The sequence below is a fragment of the Pogonomyrmex barbatus genome, unplaced genomic scaffold, assembly GCF_055798465.1.
Source record: "Pogonomyrmex barbatus isolate J1 unplaced genomic scaffold, ASM5579846v1 scaffold5, whole genome shotgun sequence".
NCBI classification, from domain to species: Eukaryota; Metazoa; Arthropoda; class Insecta; order Hymenoptera; family Formicidae; genus Pogonomyrmex; species Pogonomyrmex barbatus.
In genome coordinates this window covers 673,461-694,892 of record NW_028297149.1, presented here as the reverse complement: position 1 = coordinate 694,892, position 21,432 = coordinate 673,461, and the positions used below count along the sequence as shown (strand labels likewise).

The 21,432-nt window shown below is 32.6% G+C and overlaps 1 protein-coding gene across 4 annotated transcripts in view; it reads left to right on the top strand.

Annotated features, from left to right (window-relative positions):
* Positions 1-21,432, top strand: part of LOC105422411 (lachesin) — a 707,047-nt gene that overhangs the window by 246,139 nt on the left and 439,476 nt on the right. For all 4 annotated transcript variants that reach the window (XM_089081988.1, XM_089081989.1, XM_089081991.1 and 1 more), the window contains one exon: positions 7,523-7,724. In XM_089081988.1, coding sequence (XP_088938114.1) covers positions 7,595-7,724 — 130 coding nt within the window. In that variant the 5' untranslated portion in view covers positions 7,523-7,594. The remainder of the gene's footprint in view (positions 1-7,522; positions 7,725-21,432) is intronic.

The window sequence follows — 21,432 nt, the reverse complement described above, 5'->3', positions numbered from 1 at the left end:
TAAAGACGTCACTCGCGAGCGAGAGAGAAACACTCGGTTGATCGTTCACGAGCGAGAAAACGACGGAACACAGCGAGCAAGAGGGAGGGAAAGAGAGAGAGAGAGAGAGAGAGAGAGAGAGGGGGGGAGAGAGAGAGGGGAGAGAGAGGGGAGAGAGAGAGAGAGAGGGGAGAGAGAGAGAGAGAGAGACAGAGAGAGAGAGAGAGAGAGAGAGAGAGAGAGAGAGAGAGAGAGAGAGAGAGAGAGAGAGAGAGAGAGAGAGAGAGAGAGAGAGAGAGAGAGAGAGAGAGAGAGAGAGAGAGAGAGAGAGAGAGAGAGAGAGAGAGAGAGAGAGAGAGAGAGAGAGAGAGAGAGAGAGAGAGAGAGAGAGAGAGAGAGAGAGAGAGAGAGCACTCGCGTCTCGCGCGCAAGCGAGAGAGGTGGAGGCGCACGCAGTGTGAGAGAGGCGGCGAGCACTCAGCGCAACAGGTGCGGCGCGCCGCACGTAGTCGCACAGAGCCGGCGAGACAGAACTTTCGACACTCCACAGACTTCGTCGCGTACACGACACTTTACACTGCACAGGCGCTGTCACATACCGGTCACGACACAGTAACACGTTGACGATGATGATGCCGGAGTCTCTCTCTTCCTTCTCTCTACCAGACGTGTGGCTGCTGCGTGTCTGATGATTGACATGTAATGGCCGTTCGACACAATGCGCGTGGTAATGGCCGACGGGGAAAAAAGCGGAAGTCACCATTCTAGTCGTGGTATCAACGTCTGCTTCCTCGGTGGACGGTGGCGCTCGGTGGCGAGCGCACGAGGCAGCGGAGCAGCGACCGGGGGCAAGGGTGCCACAGCCGTTTCATCATTTTATAACGGTCCATTTTCGCCTACGTTGTCGTTCGAGTTTGGGTGCGCGGACATGCTCGTCGGTTGCCGGGTTCGGTGAATTAATAAAAGTGTGTGACTCAGTTGTTTGGTAAGAGTATATTTTATTTGTATTGAACCAGGTGGATACACAGCGATGTGGACTCGCCGGGCGTACTTTCTGACGGGCGTGATGTACGGCAGGCCGCGAAGTTCGTGGTGCGCATGCGATATGCGTGATGTGTACGGAGTGCGCGACGTGTGCGTCGGGACGAGAGATTGGCTCGTGTCGAAGCCTACGGGCCGCGCCGGCGTGTGATTGGTCGAGCTGTGATTCGGCGTTGGCGTCGATGATGCGGGCCGCGGTACTTAATATTTTCGCGCGATCGGTATGTATTTGAAAGTTCGGAGCAAGAATGCTCGCTCCCTTCGCGAATTTTGCACGAGAGACAAGTATGTTTATCGGGGACTAAGAATGCTCCGTCCCAGTTTGCTTGTAGCATTGGTAAGGAAGCGTTGAGACTGAGAATGCTCTGTCTCGAGGGAAACGAGAGTTAAGTATGCTTGGTGGAAACTGAGAATACTTTGTCCCGTTTTCTCACTGTGTGCGGTTCTAGGATGTCGGACGTCGAGTATGCTCGGCGAAGATCAGGAATGCCTGCTCTCGGTTTTCCGGTCGGAGATGCGGACAAGTCGGAGGATCGGATCTGGTTTTTTTATCCGGATTCGGCCGGGTTTATATATCCGGCCGCGTTTGTTCGTTGTTGTTAACAATTTAGCAACGAACGGCGCACGGGTCGTCGACGGTGTGCGATAACGGGTGCGCGGTCGCACTTACAACTAAAAACGATGCGCAGGAGGCGTATCGTTACACATTTTCTCTTATTTTTTTTAAATTTTTTCATTTTTTTCACTTATTTTCCATAAGGGGTGTCACGTATATTATAGTTTTTCAGTACTAGCAATCAATATCGGAACGCAACTATAATCTATTGAAAATTTTCCGTCTTCATCCTTTCCTAATATTGTCATTATTCGAATATTCGCAGCGAAATTCCATGGAAGGTGTTACCCCGGATATACGAACGTACTTAGAACATACTTAGTCGATCGCAGTGCGTATGAGAAGATTCTGAGATGATCGCAATATACGCATTGCGATCTTCTCAGAACATATTCAGAACGTACACGTGCTGTAGGGTATTTATTGCTAATATTTTATATATGTAAAATATAAATATTACAAAGATTTCTTTTATTTTTTAAGTAAAAGTATTGCATTTTATGTTAAAAAGAAAGAAAATCTTGAATTGATATGTAATAATTATTTACACGTTTATCCTGTAGGCATTTCGAATGTAAATTGGAATACATATATTGGCAGCACATTATTATTTCTTTGATAATTAATAGAATTAATATAATTAATATACACATAAAACTGGGCAATCTTGGCCAATGCACTTCCAATCTGAACGCAATACTGTGTAATTATTGGGCATTGTAACATTAATAATATATTTGCATTTATTCCATAATCAATATTGATTTTCCATTGGGAAATAACGGCCAATGTATTCCGAATATAACCAATATATCACCAACGTTGAGCCAATGCATTGTGCTACTAGGATTGGTTTGATGCATCATAATATATTATGTATAAATTTTTATATAATTTAATGTATACCTTTTTATTTAAAAATAAAATATAGTTTTATATAATTCAGTTTGAAGTTGTAAGCATTTTGATATAATTTGATATAATTATTTCTAATTAAATATAAACTTTTTCTTCGAAAGAATTTCAATATAATTTTATATAATTGTACATAGAATTATTAATATTTTGATATAATTACATGTAATTAGATATAAAGTTTTTACCTAAAAAAAATTTCAATATTATTTCATATAATTTGACATGAAGTTATAAATATTTCAATATAATTACATATAATTAGATCTAATCAATTTATCCGAAAAGAATTTCAATATAATTTTATATGGAATTATAAATATTTTGATAATTGCATATAATTAGATATAAACTTTTTACCCGAAAAAAATTAATTTTATATAATTTGATATGAATTTACAAATATTTTGATATAATTGCATAATTTGTAATATTAATAGATCTCATTAAATATAATTATATATGATTATATCTGATATGATATAATTATATATAATCAGATATAAACTCTTTTTCTCGGGTGTAGTATTATAACCCAGCAAACAAAATCTTAGCAATTTGCTAGCAAATTGGCAACAAATTCGATCAATATTGACTGCAAATCCATAACCATCTATATCCGCATTAGGCTCGGGATTTGTTGACAAAGCCTGCTGATATGCTGTGCCAGAAGATTGGCGGCAGAAACCGAGTAGAGCCTGTTGACATATTATGCGAACAGATTGATGACAGAAACCGAGCAGAGCCTGCTGACATGCTATGCCAGCAGATTGGCGGCGAAAACCGCGTAGAGTCTGCTGACATGTTATGCGAACAAATTGGCGGTAAAAATCGAACAGAGTTTTCTCTAACTTCCTTGTTGAACGATTATGTCTTGCATCAAACATATATATGTACATATATATGTACATATATATGTAAAAATACGTAAATAAAAATAATTAATAATAATTGCATGTTTAAATTTTAATGATAATTTCGCTTATATAGAAAGTTTAATAAATTTTGCATGCGAGAAACGGACGCCATCTAATGGTAATTTTCCAATTATGTTTAAATATGCATAATGACAGGCTCTGCTCGGTTTTTGCTGCCAATCTGCTGGCATAGCATGTCGGCAAGCTTTGCTCGGTTTTTGCTAGCAATCTGCTGGCATAGCATGTCAGCAAGCTTTGTCTTATTTTTGAGGACAGTTTGCTCACATCATCAGATATTACAGATTCTGTGTATAATTTGTTGCCTTTTTGCTATCAAACGATGGTAACAGGCTCTGCTCGGTTTTTGCTAACAATCTGCTGGCATAGTATATCAGCAGGCTTTGTTCTATTTGGAGCAGTTTGTTCCCAACGTCAGATATTACAGACTCTGTGTGCAAATTTGTTGCTTTTTTGCCATCAAATATTGGTAGCAAGCTTTGCTCAAAATCTGTTTCTGCAGGTTTTGCTATCGGGGTAATTTTAGTACGAAAAATGTTATTTTCTTTCAATGTAATTCAGAATATCATTCAAATTAAATATATTATTACTTTAAATTGTTTTGTTTTTTATGTGATTCAGCGCCAAGTTTTTTTTACATAAAAATTTGTTTTTATTTAACTCAAATTTTTTTTCATTTTGTATTATTACTTCTTTAATTCTTTATAATTATAATCTTTCATTCGATTCAAATACATGTATATAAAAATTCTTTACAGAAGGATATGCTGTAATATTATATATATATATATATTGAAATAGAATGATAGTTACTACCACTTATGTTAGATACATACATTTGAGTTAAATTAGGTTAAACGCAATTTCATAACATCATTATTTTTTAAAAAGAATTAAAGCTACTATCGCTTGGATTTTAGAATAAGAAGATTTCAATGGAAATACAAATATATGAATTATTGATTGATTTACATTTTTTAAAATAATTGTATATTTAACTTTTGAGGTAGGAATAGGACTTCGCGCCACTTTTTTGATATCAAATCTTTTATATAAATGGTATACATTAGGGTTGAGTATTAGATATTATTTGAATTTTGAATTTGAAATTTAATAAGATTGTGATATAATATTTGGGCTTAAATGGGGAAACTCTTAAGTGTAAAGATATACTTAGATTTTATATAAACGGTTGAGCTGAATTTTCACCCAACAATGCCTGCAATTCGGCATCTTCGAACTTTTTTGATTGATCTGAACGTTCTTTGTTTCTCAAATCAAAATCACCACTTTTAAATCGTCGATACCAGTCACTCACGTTTTAATTGATGAAGCATATTCAGAATAAGTTTCTGAGATAAATCAGTGAGCTTTGGCAGCTATTACTTTACTTCGAAGCAGTAAAGTAATAGATTACGAAAATGATCTTTATCACGCTTCATTTTCAGTCGCAAACTAAAAAGTGAGATTTTGTTTATCAATGCACTGAATGTGTGTTAAATTATTTGTAGAAATGCCCAAATTTTAAATTGAGATATTAATTTTTAAGATGTCTTTAATAGATGTGTAGTCATTTACAGCGAGCCCTCTAACCGGGAAACTATAATAATACTTAGAGAACTTATGTTACCTTGAAGTTATATCGACCTGTTAAATCATCAATGTTACTTCATCAATTTATATAAAAATATAGATATATAAAAAAATACATGTAAACATGTAGTAGCAGAGATCTTAAACATTAAATTACAATTTCCAATATTATTAGGTGTACAAAAAAGTTCTGAGCTTTAGATTTCATACAACCGAAATCACAAATTTTAAATTTTATATATCTTCCCGCCCTTTTGCGGTTTTAAAGCATTGACATTTGGCCTTCTAAAATGCCATACAGTTTGGCGTTTGATGCACAACCTTAAAAATCAGTAATGTTCACATAGCAATAACAAAAGAGCATATTCGATTTTCCATCCACTTCGCGTTTAATCTGAAGAAAAATGCTGCTGAAGCCACTGCAATGATTTGTGCTGCATATGAAGAGAACGCTGTAAGTCTTACTACATGTAAAAGATGGTATCAAAAATTTCGCCAAAGAGATTTCAGTCTTGAAGATGAACATGCTGGACGCCCTCAAAAGATTGAAACGGACGAATTGCAAGCACTGCTGGATATAAATTCTGCGCAAACTGAAAAGGAGCTTGCAGAACAGCTTGGCGTTACGCAACAAATCATTTCCGTACGTTTACATACGATGGGAAAGATTCAGAAGGAAGGCAGATGGGTTCCGCATGAATTGTCCGAAGACAACAAAAATCATCGGCGTGACACTGCACTCACTTTGCTTTCAAAGTTCCGGAAAAAAGATTTTTTGCACAAAATCATTACAGGCGATGAAAAGTGGATTCTTTATGATAACCCTAAACGTAGAAAATCATGGGTTGACCCTCGACATCGACGCCAAAGCTTAATATCTAAGCCAAGAAGGTTTTGCTTTGTATCGGGTGGGATTGGAAAAGTGTGTTGTATTACAAGTTGTTACAATCGGGTGAAACAATCACGGCAGACCGCTACCAACAACAATTGACCAATTGGAGCGATGCATTAGAAGAAAAGAGGCCATTTACAGGCCAAGGACGTCGTAAAGTGATCTTGCTTCATGACAATGCTCGATCACATGTTGCGAAAGCGACTCAGGATCATATCTTTGCGTTAGGCTGGGAACTTCTCCCGCACGCGGCGTATAGCCCAGACATGGCGCCTTCCGATTACCTATTCCGGTCGCTGCATCATTTGGCTAATACACATTTCGTGAGATTTGAAGAGATACGAAAATGCATTGATGACTTTATCGCTTCGAAGCTGGTGAGCTTCTATCGTCAAGGAATTCGCAAGCTACCCGAAAGATGGCAAAAGGTCGTTGATGCAAACGGGGAATATTTCGCTGATTAATATTTTTTTGTTTATTTGAATAAAAATTGAATTTTACAAAAAAAAGCTCAGAACTTTTTTGTAACACCTAATAACTTCTATATGCATTATTGTCAAATGGAAAATATAATAATATAAAATTTTAAGTAGTATTTAGGATATTGATACGATTTTAGCAATTTTCTCTCATACTGAATAACTTTTCATGCTCATGCCATAATATGCTGCATACTGAATAACTTTTCATGCTAATGTCATAATATGCATAAGGAACTAAAAATATAGAGATGAAAAATGTTTAAAGATCTCCAAATTTCTCGAATTAAGTTTAAATCTATTTGTAGTAAATTTATTAACTAATAAGAACTCTTTCCAAATTTAAATATTTTATAATTTGGAATTTGCTATATTGAAAAAAATGATTTAAACTATAGCCAACACATGCACAAAATTACTCTCATTTGAATAAATATCAAATTAATTGAATATATTATATAATTAACGCAATCAATAATTAATTAATTTAATATGATTATTAATATAACTGTACCGAATTGTATTAAAATATATTGTTATGTCAATACAATGGTTTGATTGTTAAATTAATAATTTATTGTTTTCTTCGTAAAATGTATTAAATGCTCTTTTTGTAATTTTTCTGTATTACATTATACTTTCTCAATTATCGTTATTATTTATCTAGCAAAAGAAAACTTTACTTGAAGAATTTTCAAGAAGTTATTACATTATTTAAAAAAAAATAATTTTGATATAGTTTGGAAATTATTTCTAAAATAAACAGTTCTAAACTATGTTCCTTTTATTTTTTCTGAAGGAAATTCGCGATTAGAATTGATTGAAGTTGTATCGTGAATCAGATATAGTCGATGACATTACATTAACATAATAATGTAGCTACGACAAGAGGTCAATAAAAGTTGCATCAGGAATTTCTGAGCATCTCAGCAACGTGACTAACATCCCTCTAATATTTTTCGCGAAATAAATTTCTCGGTTTGCGGTCGTTGCGGTGTGGAGACATTTTTGCAGAAATATGAAGAATTATATGAATGAGTTTCATCAACATTGTTTGATATTTACATTGCAGAGTACCGGTGAATGAGGACACGTGGAATACGCACGGAAAGCGGGGACGGCCTTGAGGCAAGAACGAGAAAATATGGTGCACGAGGGTACGAGTCTATGGTACGCAGGATTTAATGCATCGAAGTGGTTGATAATCATAATACACGGATATCAGGCTACTACTCTTATCCTGTACATCCTGCTCAACGTGCTGGTGCGCACCGGTGAGTGTAAGCACTTTCCGGTTTCCCCTTCAGCAGGGGTATGTTCTTCTGCGGGTTGTTTGCGCATGCTCCGTTCGTCATCAAAGCCAGCAGATCCGATGTTAATAAAGTAGATACAGTTTCAAGGGTTATTTATTGACTGTTTCCTTTTGTTTTATCTATTTGACATTCATATTCTCTCAAAAGTTTGTTTTCTAAACATCAGGTTTTTTTTAAATATTCTTTGATCAAAATATTAGATTAAAATTTTTTATAGATCAGCATGGATTATTGTAATAATGACAATGATAATAATGCAAAATGAATCAGAATTAATAGTTAATGTTGATTCGTTTATTAATTAATCTTCGAATAAATTAAACGAGTTCGAACTCTGGATCCATTTAAAGCTAGATCTAAATGTCATCTTTTCTTGTCTTTCAAATTACAGTTTTTAAATAAATTTTTGTTTTATCATTATTTGTGTTTTGTAAATTCTTTAATTTAATAAAATAGCACTAACACAAAATGTAAATAAGAAAATATATTTCTATCTTTACCTTCTTCCCCCATTTTTCTCCACTCCTATTCTCCTCTTATACAGCGTATATAAGGGAACTCCTTCGGAGAAGCAGTACAGTATCAAGCTCCTCCTCGCTCTGATGAAGTGAACTATAATATTCATAAAACATTGGTATTCAACAACGTATAATGACACGGATAATGCCTGTAAAAATATTAAATATTTTAAAAAAATATACTTAAATTTTTTTCAAGAGAACCATACTTATTCTTATATTATATTCATGTTATTATTATAAATATAATATATTATATTTCACGCAGCAAACTATCGGTTTTATTTACTGAATTAAGTATAATATGTATATGTGTTTAATGACAGTCATATTTAATGTAAAACAAATTATTACGCTAAGAATATAAACAATATATTTGTTTAAGAATATATATATATATATATATATATATATATATATTGTTACGTCCAGCTCGAGGTAATTATTTTTTTTTTTGAAAATGGATAGGCTAGGAAGGACGTTCCAAATACAACCCTCTCGCAGGTGGGCGCGCTGAGACGTTCCTACGAGTCGGACGCACTGTGCAGATCTACGAGTGCGAGTCAACGTCTTGAAAAAGACGCTATGACTTCAACTGCGTCGGTAATTTAGACAAGGTCCGTAATTTAGGCAAGAGAATTTAATCTCTTTTGCCAGGGACAGGACCATGTGCGAATCTTAGGATAACGGGGAATGAAAGAGGGAGGAAATAACTAAAACGATAAATAATTTGAATTTTACATATAATTAATAATTTTAAAACGATTACAAGTTTAACTAACTATCCGCGTCATTATTTCTTGTGTTGAAGTACATTTGCTTAAGGTATATTTACATTTGATAAAATTTAAAAAAAAGGTGTTACGTACGGAAATTCATATAATATAATATAAATGTTCTAGAAAATTTACGGATGTATTATTTAATTTTCGTGTACAAATTCAATTATATTTGTATGTTTGTCTACATTCTAATTATTCTTATCTTATGTTGTTTAATATATTTAATTTATATTTTGATATTTTTATCCTACGTTGTTTAATATATTTAAATCTATATTTTAATCCGTGTGTGATTGTTTCGGAGAGGAGGTCGGATTTCTGATAGTGAGATCTAGGAGAGGAGGGGAAGAAGTCCGGAGTTCGCAAAACTCGTCCAAGGATTTCTTGGTGCGGAAATCTGGATATTGGAAATTTGTGTCATGGCGCTTTGGGAAGAGTACGCTGAAATCTGGGGGTGACCCAGATTCGAATGATTTAATCGGGGAATAGGACGGAGGAGACATGCACAATGAATAGGATCTTGTGCTGGAACAACTTGTGATTTCTTCAGCACGTGTAAAAACCTCGGATGTTCTAGGCGAGAGGTAGTTGGCTGATCGACGAGCTCGCTTATTGCGACGATAACGGAGCCTCTTCAGGGCTCGCCTCCGTCTCTGGGCGTCGAAAAGAGAAAATGATGTAGACCTCACTAGAAGAAATGGAATATGAAGGAAATTGGTCGTAAACCTTAAGGCTATCTCTGAAATATTTCAGGAAACCGAGAGATCCGACGGAGGAGAGAAATGAAGAAGAGAAAGAGAAAATTGTAAGAGAGGAGAGAAAAAAAGAATAGATTTCCCGAATTATTCGGTGGCCATGAATCTGCTGAGTGTTCCACAACGCATAGAGAGCCCGAGAGGTCCGACGGCCCAAGCAAAGAAAGAAAGAGAAAAGAAAAAGAAAAAGGGAGTAGAAATGTAAGGAGAATGGTAGAGGATAGAAAGGATGTAAGGGAAAAATGAGAAAATATAAGGAGAAGAGACCCAAAAACTATTATTAGAGAATTTTATTATGTGTAGTCAAACTTACTGTTATTCTGGAATGCCGGAGACTTGGGATCTGCGAGATGATGAAGGTGGAAGCGGTGTCGCCAGGAAACTTGATCACTTGTACTTGGTGACAAAATATATTTTGACTGACACTGATTGAATTACTGACAAACTGACGGACTGAAACTGTTCTGACGTGAAAAAAAGAAGTAGCAGTGCGCGCTCCATGCCTTTAAGAGCACTATATATATGATTTCGTTGAGGAAAATATCTGTACACATGTTGTTCTTCCGCGATTAGAATAGGGACTATCCGCTTAGCCAAATTCTAGTAACCGACCCCCGGAAAAGATCAATTGCGTAACCGTCGCGATCTAACAGCGTAACAGAACATGTGTCATCCGTTTATCTGCTTAACTAATTTCTAATAATTGATATCCGAAAGAGAAGAATCGTGCAGTCGTCAAGATGTAACATCATTGTACTTCCACGATTAGGATAATAGGGATTATCCGCTTAGCCGAATTCTAGAAACTGATTCCCGGAAGAGATCAGTTGCGTAACCGTCGCGATCTAATAGAGTAACAGAACATGTGTCACTCGTTTATCCGCTAAATTGTAATAACTGACCCGAAAGAGAAGAATCATGCAGTCGTCACGACGTAACAATATATATATATATATATATATATATATATATATATATATTTGTTTAAGAAATTAAGCATTTTTTTCGAGCAATGATTAATTCTGTTCAAATTTAAAAACAGAGAATTATAGTCTTTTTGAAAATCTGTATACATATACTATGTTTCATGAAATTTATATTGTCTTTTTAATGTTACGTCCAGCCCAGAGTAAATTATAAAATTAAGAATTAAGAATTAAAATGAATGAGAATTGAGTAGGCTCGGAAGGACGAACAGCTGCTCTCTCGAGAGTTAGGCGTGGAAACATGATCTCGAATCGAACGCACTGTTTATGTCTCAGCACTGGGTCAGCGATAAAGAAACGCTATGACTCCTCGCCTTAGACGTCGGTCGTTTTTTGGTTAAGAAATTTAATTCTTATTATCAAGAAAAGACCTCGTGCGATCAATGGGATAGAGAAAAGAGATCGAAGATTTTTAAAGAAAATAAAAATAAAAATTAAAATTTAAACATTCATTTTAATTAGTAAAATAAAGGTATACATAATAAAAAAAAAGAAAGAAACAAGAGAAGAAACATTTGTGTAGGTGTGTATATGTATGTGTGACATCGTAAGTGTTACATAAGTACGAAGGCCATCAGGTAGGATTCTTACAAGGGAGAGTATGAATGTGAGTGTGTGATAAGCTTTGGTATGATAATCCTACCTGCTAATACAATTAACATTTTTTGATTTACTTAAACTAATGATTACATAATAAGCAAAATGAAGAAAAGATTACAAAAATATATAATAAGAAAAATAGTAAAAATTGTATATAATATGTGTATGATAACTGAAGATTAATATATGAGGATTAAGGAGGAGAATATTTTTGATGTTCCTCGAGAGGTGGAGTTATTAGGTCGATAGAATGGGATTCTTCATCTTCTAAATCTTGAAAGAGAGGTTCGCCATCTCGGAATAGAGGACCTGGAGATAGAGCGTGGAAATCGAGAAAGTATTCTGGATCGGATGGATAATTAATTGGGTGTGATTGATTTTGGCATTGTATCGGGGCAGAAAGAGGAACAGAGTTAGATAAAGATGGTAAAATTGATTCAGTGAACAAGTAAGGGAGCAATGGTGAAGGTTGATTGAGGGAGAATTCAAAAGCAGAAAATCGGGTTGTCCGAAAAGTCATGACATATTTTTTCTATGTTTTTAAAAGATTATTTATTTATATAAAGAACAAAGATCAATCAATATATATTGTTCGTTTTGTTTGATAACCTTTTGCCATCTTTCAGTGAGTTTCATAATTCTTCGTTCACAGACCTATCTTTATCGGCGAAAAACGGAACAAGGTGCTGATTTACAACCTCATCTGAATTAAACATTATATCATGCAAGGAGTTTTGAAAAGAGCGAAACAAGTGGAAGTCTGACGGCACAAGGTCAGGCGAGTATGGTTGGTATGGCAACACATCCAAGCTCCAATTTTTGACGGGGTGGTCAAACTTATGTGTGGTCTCGCGTTGTCGTGATGGAACACAACTCCTTTACGATTAACGAGCTCTAGGCGTTTCTGGATGATGGATTCGTTCAAACTGTCCAATTATCGACAGTACACATTCGAATTGATTGGTTGGTTCCTTGAAAGGAGCTCAAAAAACACGATACCTTTAAAATCTCACTGAGAACATAATCTTTTTCTGATGAATGTTTGCTTTTGATGTCGTTTGAGGCGAATCATCACATCAGGATCAAGATCGTTTGCGCACCACATTGTTGTAAACAATCCACTTCTCATTACCAGTTATCAATCGCTTTAAAAAAGGATCGTTTTCCTCATGTTTAATGAGCATATCGCAGATGTTATACGCGCCGTCAAATGAACTTCTTCTTTGAATTTATGAGGAACCCAAATATCGAACTTGCTTACGTATCCCAGCTTCTTCAGGTGGTCGTGAATACTTGAATGATGGATGTTCAATGTTTCTGCAATCTTTCGTGTAACATGGATTTGACTCGAATGCCTTTATTTTGTCGTCATCAATCTCGATGGGTCTCCCTGACCAAGGAACGTGGAGTTGAGGTCAAAATCACCAGCACGGAATTTTGTGCTCAACATCGTTGACACTGATGTTCTTATAGAGCATTGTTATCGTAAATTTTATATAACTTTTCACAAACTTGACGCGCGTTTTTCTCTTTACGGAAGTAAAACAATAATATATAACGGAAATGCACAGTTGGTTTGGTCTTCCATCTTCAACTTGTTATAAAATCTCCAAAACTCAACCAAATCGCTCAATTTTTTTTTTAGAATGAAGCTAGAACTGTCAGCTGTCAAATGACATAGCAATAACATAAATGCGAATGAGTACTTCCAAAAATGAATTAGCGCCATCTGTTACAAAAATACGTCATGACTTTTCAACAACCCAATAGTTAATGTTGACTGTTCGATCGGTTCTTTTAATATTTGTTTGGACTTCTTGGTTCTGCTCTGATATTTCTGTCGATTCCAACTGCAACAACGACAATGGAGTTATTTTTTAGTATAATCATGTTGTCGAATTTTAGGAGCAATTTCCATTTGATTCGCTATGAGGAAAATTGATAAATGAGAGGTGTCAATGCGTATGAGAGAGAGAGAGAGAGAGAGAGAGAGAGAGAGAGAGAGAGAGAGAAGGGAAGAGCAATCTAGAGTCTCGCATAGCTCATACCAGTTAAGTAGAAAGAAAAGAAAAGGAACTGGGAGCCTTGTATAGCTCTAATCAGTTAATAAGAGAGAGAAAGAAAAGGGAAGGAAGATTCATTTGAGTGATGGAGCAGAGGAAAGAAATAAAAATCTGAAATTCATAATTGATTGATAATTATAAATGTAAAACTTACTATTGATTAGCTGGGACGGTTATCTCGAAAGAACAAGTCTCGACTTTTCTTCAGAAAAGAGTCTTGGTGCACTGAGTCGAAGTGTTAGAATTTTAAATGGTTGATTGAATGGAAGCTGTGACACTAATGAAAAAATACTTAATAATGCTGCCGCGGTTTGGAAGGAGCCCTATTTATATGGGATGATCAAGATCCGAATCTTGATTGAGAGGCAGTGGAAGTCTGAGGTGGTATAGGTAAGATGTTTACATTAGATATCATCTTCGCTCGTGTTTGGCACGTGTCAATGTATAGTATTAAGACTTGCGACAGCTCTAACTCGGAGACTAATGATAATAATTCTTTGTGTATTCGTTTAAAATTAAGAGTATCATTATAATAGTCAGAGCGGTTGCAAATTTTTCTCTTGTTTCTTGAAATTCAGTATAATTCAGTCTCTTATCAATGGAAAAAGAAATCAATTCATTCTTATATAAAGAAAATTATATTATTCACCTTTTTGGAAAGAAAAGAATCATGGAGCCCACTGGACGTAACATTAAGCAACAAAAATATTTAATATTTAAATAATTTTTAGAAAACAAGCATTAATATTTTTATTTATAAAAACACGAACATTATGTGACAAAGATTCAGAATACAGTAATTGCAATTTTGATTAGTGCAAGCATTTCAACAGATTTATTTAAAATTCAAATTTCATTACTTTTTAAATCATCTTAAAGACTATTCATGTGAAAATCAATTATCGATAATCTTTCAGACAAACTTTTAAAAATATGTTTGTATTTTTATATTATTTTCGATGTCTAAATCAAATTACATAAAATAAATTATAAAAAATTTGCTGAATCAGTTCAGAAAATAGTTAAAAATAAATTATTAAAAAATGTATTTTATTATTTTTAAAAAATAATCGGATTGCAAAATCGACATTTTTCTTGTTGAATCCTTCATATGTCATATAAAAAAATTTAAAAAACTTAGAGGAAAAGTTAAACAATTATAAGACTTTCAAAAAATAAGTTTTTATTTTTTTCAATACATTTATATTTAATACAAAGTATTTAACATTTTTGACACGAAATAGCTTAGTTAGGATACATACACTTGTCAACAGTATTATCACATAGATAAATTTATCAAAATCAAAATTTTGTATACTGTAACTTTAAATAAGCATCTTCTTTTTTTTGTGTGTTATTCATATCTTTACAGATTGTGGTCCACATAATGATACTATGATAGCTATTATGAAGAATATGGCTGATAGTCGTACAAATATACATAAATCATCATATTTGAAAATTATCGTATTTGATTGAAAGATTTTTTTGCACTCTCAAAGATAAATGCTTTAAGGAGCATTTGTTATCGTCAATTTATCTTCCTTTTTTCTCACTATTTTTCTGAAAGTAAGAACATGTTATGTTTCAAAAAAAAAAGATAAAACATAATTTAATGCATTCCGATTTGAATAATCCTTTATTTATACTCTTGATTTAATAATTTTTTAATTATTGCAAAAATCATAAAATATAATATAAAACTTTTCTATCTAATATAACTTACTTTATTTGTCCACGAGAAGTGATACTGTTATTACTGAACACTCTGTATATTTTATGAATATTTAAAAAATATGAATAATTATTATTTATAATAAGAAAAAAATAATAATATTTATTATATATAATAATATATATTGCATTAAAATCAATTAATTTTTCTATATTAATTTGCACAATTGTTTAAATATATTATATAATTTAAATATAATTGAACCAAGTATATAATACTATACAAGTTTTGAGAAATTTTATATACGTAATGTAAAGAAATAAAAAAGATTGGTATTGTTACGTCCAGACCCCGGAATTATTAGTTAAAGGTGGGGTGCAAATGGGGGCGAAGGGATGGAGTAAGGAAGGACGCATCGAATATTCTCTCGCAGGTAGCCGCTCTGGAGCCTGCGAGTCGAACGCATCGTATAGGTCAGCTGATATGGGTCAACGTCTTAAAAATGACGCTATGACTCCGACTGCGTGACGTACATTCGTCGGTCCATTAATTTAGGCAAGAGAATTTAATCTTTTTTGCCTGAAATAGGACCATATGCGATCCCCGAGAGCGGGCGGGAACGAGCGTGACGAGAGGATTAAATTATTAATGAATAAATTGATTTATCATTAAAATAATCATTTAATTAACTAAAGTAAACGAACAAAGTACAAAATTAAAAAGCAATTACTTAACATAAAGAAGAAATGGTACACATAGTGATTATTCGGTAGATAATGATAACGGTTAATATCATTTCGAATGGGCGCATGGAATAAAATTGCATGTAAGTATAGCACGTGGGTGTTACAAAAATGCGGAGGTCGTCGGGCATAGCAATTCGGGGTAAAACTTTACCTTAAAATATTTAGGGCCCGGTTTTTACAATATAAATAAATAAACAAAAAAAATAATAGAATAATTTAAACGAACAATTATGTAAGTGTAAAAGTATTAAACCTTAAGCAGGCTCAGAAAGGTAAATAAGGGGAAGGGGAGCGAAGGGAAACAATTTAAGTGGTGATGGGTAGATTGTAGGTCGTATTAATCCATGCGACTTACTACTTTGATGATAACAAGAAATGTTGCAGGTAAATCGACGAGAGACAAGCTGGGAGTCGGGACCAGCGACCAGTGGTTCTCTGCAGGATTCCACAGGGAAGTTAAAAAATAAGGACGCATAAAAAACACTCCCGCTCAAATTTAATAAAGTGATAATTTAGAGAAGTTGCAGGTTTATTTTAATTTAAAATATATTATATATCCCGTTCCGATATTAAAGTTTATTAACTAAATCTGCGGTTACTTCGGAGAGAATCGACAACTAAACCAAGAGTTAAAAGCGAATGCGAACGGACGGGCAGGTACACGAATGCCCCCCCAAAAAAAGATTTAAGATTGCTCGAAAAAACTAACGGATCAGAGCGCGTGAAAACGTCGGTCAAAGAACAAGTTCGAAATGTGTTTCCTCTGGAGAGGATCCTAGTAAAAAGCTGTCGCGGGGTGGAGTTTCGGTTCGGGAATTAAAAATATCTCGTGACTCTTTAACGAATAGGAATTAGCGAGTCATTAGGGATGTGGGGGGAGTTAGCCTATCGTAGTTCAGAATTTTGGAAAAAAGATCTGAAAAAAGATCCTACGGAGAGAATTTTTAGGGATGATAGTCAGGTAGTGGGTCTGAGCCTTTATCATACATATGGCATTATTTAAATATTTGTGGTTGAATGGGTGGTCGGCGCCAGTGCACTAAGGTTTAAATAATCGACGTCACGAAGGCGGCTATTCGAATACGCAATCTCCCATGAGAGAAAGCAGATACCTCGGGCGATTTATGATTTTCCGTCGTCGCCAATGCACTAAAGATTTCTTTGCGCTCGGCATATCACTCAAATCTTATCTTAGCTTAGTTGCAATTCAATCTGGTTTTATAGTTTATTTGTTGGTTCGAAAAGCGAACCCTCAACGGTTCACATGTTCGGCAGAAGTCCACGGAGCTAAAGTAAAAATTATCTTAGTTTACAGAATGATATTTTTTATGCTGTATCGGAGTTCGCCCGTTCGCTCCGAAAAGAGAGAAAAATCGTGAAGTACGGCGGACTTACCGCCGTAATAGTATATATGTTAAATATTCTTGAAATTATCTTTCCGTTTGCGATGATAAATGTATAAATCGTTTTCTGGTTCATGTCTAAAAATATACAGCTGATTTATAAAGCAGTTCTTTTTAAAAAATAGTGTCTATAAATCTATAAAAAAGCAATATGATATCAAGAATAAAAACTAAGGAAAAGAAAGATATATTGTTGTCTTTGAAGAATTTTGATGGTTTGCATAAATGATTATGTGCTGGTTTTTATAGTTAATTAAAATTAAACTTCTGAAGTTATTATTTTGCATTAAATATATCTATGATTTTCTGCGGTAGAAATATATTCTAAAGTCTTTACTAAAGAGGATCTATAATTTTAGAGAGCACTGCGTGCCATTTGCTGTCAAGTCTTATAGTCAGTTCGACAAAGCAACACGATTGCATCCATTCAGACACGCCTCAGTAGTGATGACTGCGATCCAGTTATCAGCCTAATTTTCAATCAGAGTTTAAGTAGAAAATATTCGCATCCAATTATTCCAATTTCGATCAGAATCTCGATATAAAGAAAACTTTCAAATGGAAAATTTTCAATTTGTACGTAACTTGGATATTCGAAAGAGTTGTATCTATAATTACGTTTATTTTTCGCAAAGTGAATATGGTAAATGACATATGATAAATAACATATAATGTTTCTATCGTTTTTTCCCCTTCTGTTTTCTTCTCTCTATGTATATGTACTTAAAACATGCATATGAATATTTATATATACGTAAGAGAGAGAAAGAGGAGTAGCGAAGGAGATGGAGGAAAAGAAATTTATAGAATCATAAACTTCAAAATTATTCAAAAACTATTGATTTTATTTGAAAACTATTGATTTTATTTAAAAACTTTGTCGCGTCCATTTTATTTTAAAAAGGTAAAAAAAGGTGTCAAGTATAATAAGATCCTATTTAAATTTAAGTGTTACATCACACAATCTTATTAAATTCAAATAGTATCTAATATTCAACCCTAATTTGTATATCATTTATATAAAAGATTTGATATAAAAAATGTGGCACTAAGTTATAGTCTTATTATCTCGAAAGTTAAATGTATAATTGCTTTTAAAAAATGTAAATCAATCAATGATTCTTTGTATTCCCATTAAAATCTTTTTATTCTAAAACCCAAGTGATAGTAGCTTTAATTTTTTTTTAAATAATGATATCATAAAATTGCATTTAACTAATTAATATGTATGTCATCTATATAAAAGATATGATGTAAAAAAGTGGCGCCAAGTTATAGTCCCATTACTTCAAAAGTTAAATGTAAACTTGCTTTTAAAAAATGTAAATTAATCAATAATTCATATCTTTGTATTCTCATTGGTCTTCTAAAACCAATGATAGTAACTTTAATTCTTTTTCAAAATGATACCATAAAATTTCGTTTAACCTAATGTAATTCAAATGATAGCTATCTAACATAAGTGGTAGTAGCTTTCATTCTATCTCAATATATGTATACATAATATTCTGACATATCTTTCTGTAAAGAATTTTTAAATACATATTTGAATCGAAAATTTAATTACAAAAAATTAAAGAGGTAATAGTACAAAATAAAAAAAATTTAATTTAAATAAAAAATTTTTATATAAAAAAACTTTTGAGATAGAATGAAAGCTACTACCATTTATGTTAGGTACATATTATTTGAGTTAAATTAGGTTAAACGCAATTTTATGATATCATTTTGAAAAAGAATTAAAACTACTATCATTTGGGTTTTAGAATAAGAGGACTAATGAGAATACAAAGATATGAATTATTGATTTATATTTTTTAAAACCAATTGTTCATTTAACTTTCGAGGTAAACTATAACTTGGCGCCACATTTTTTTATATCAAATCTTTTATATAAATGATATATACATTAGGGTTGAATATTAGATACTATTTGAATTTAATAAGATTATGACACTTAGGTTTAAATAGGATCTCTATATTTGACAACTTTTTTTACCTTTTTATAAAAAGGTAATTTTATAGCGATTTCAGACATTTTGTAGTATTAACCATATTAATATTTTACACTGTTAGAAAAACTAATAAAATGTATAGCTGTTAAAACCTGTAATAAAATATTAATTTAATAAATTTTGTGTGTTAAATCGATGATATTTTACTAATTGTATACAAGAAATAATTTAAGTAATTTTTTTATCTGTATGATTATATATATAGTTGTAATTTTACATATAACTTTTTATAAAATGTGTAATAGAAGAATTATTACGCAATCATAATTAAATAATCAATTAAATCAATAATTAGATAATCATTAAATAATCAATTTAATTATTGATTTAATTGATATTTAATTTAATAATATTTAATTATGATTGTGTAGTAATTCTTCTATTATACATTTTAAAAAGAAGTTACCTGTACTACTATCGTCGCAGATAATTTGGAGACTCATGTAACAGTTTTACGCGCATTTTTAAATTTGCAAGATGCAAATAACTTCTTGTGTTATAAGATTTACAATTTAAATGTAAGTATATAGAAATGATACAATATAATGTAACGTGAAATAATACTTTTACGTATAGAAATAATACTTTATATAATTACATTATTGCAAATTATTCAAATTTTAAATTTACAACCTAAAATTCATTTCAAAAATTCATACTTATTTTGATTTTCACATTTTTATTTACTAATAATTTTTATTATTATTAAATATAATCTTCCTTATTTTTGAATACAGTTTTGCGAATTCATTATTTTTTAAAATAATTTTTAATATCTGCTTGAGATAGTTATAAGACATTTAATGTTCAAAACCGCAATAATAATTGTAATTTTACATGTAACTTTTTTTAAAATATATATAAAAGAATTATTACGCGATAATTAAATAATTAATAATCATATTTAAATAATCACTTAAATAAATAATCTTACTATATTTGACACCTCTTTTTATCTTTTTGTAAAAAGATAATTTTATAGTAATATCAGACATTTTGTAGTATTAACCATCTTTTTATATTCGAAAAGCGCATCTTGATACTTTTATTGATATTTGACATTTTTTTTCTATAATAAGCACGAGAGTAACTAAGATAGAGAACAAAAAAACAAGCGATATAATGTAACGTGAAATAATACCTTTACGTATAGAAATAATATTTTATATAATTAGATTATTGCAAATTCAAATTTTAAATTTACAACATAATGATCATTTCAAAAATACTTATTTTGATTTTCACATTTTTATTTACCAATAATTTTTTATTATTATTGAATATAATTTTCCTTATTTTTGAATACAGTTTCACGAATTCATTATTTTTCAAAATAATTTTTATATAATGTATCGTGAAGTTATATTTTTATGTATAGAAATAATACTTTTTATAATTACATTATTACAAATTCAAATTTTAAATACTTATTTTGATTTTCACATTTTTATTTACTAATAACTTTTATTATTATTAAATATATAATCTTTTTTATTTTTTAATACAATTTCGCGAATTCATTATTTTTTAATTTTTAATATCGGCTGCTTGATATAACTGTAAGATATTCGATGTATCCAAATCCAATAGTTGTAATTTTATCTAACTTTTTTAAAAAATATATAATAAAAAAATTATCACGCGAATTAAATAATTAATAATTATATTTAAATAATCAATTAAATAAGTAATCATTGAATCAATAATTAATCAGAACGAAGAAAGAAAGAAAAGCGCGAGACATCGCGGTCTCTCACTCGCGCTAGTGTCGAGTGTGTGAGACAGCAAAGAGACACCGAAATCGGTATCATGTTCGATTATGGTTTCTTTTTCGATCATGCGTCTCGCGTTAAGGATGCAACATCGAATTGCTCCCACTATTTTTTCCCTCCGCTCCGCGAGCTCCGCGTTCCACGGAGACACAGACGTACGCGCTTCATGTGTATATGTAGCGACCGCGCGCCGAGCGCACAGACACTATTCTCGCTGGTGCGTGTACATTAAATAGTGGCGCTTCCGTGAGAAATTGCAACCGTAGATGAGAATCGGGCGACGATGATAATGATGACGTTTCTTAAAGTAAAAATTTCCAAATCGGATTTTGCGTAGCAATATCTCCGCTTGTG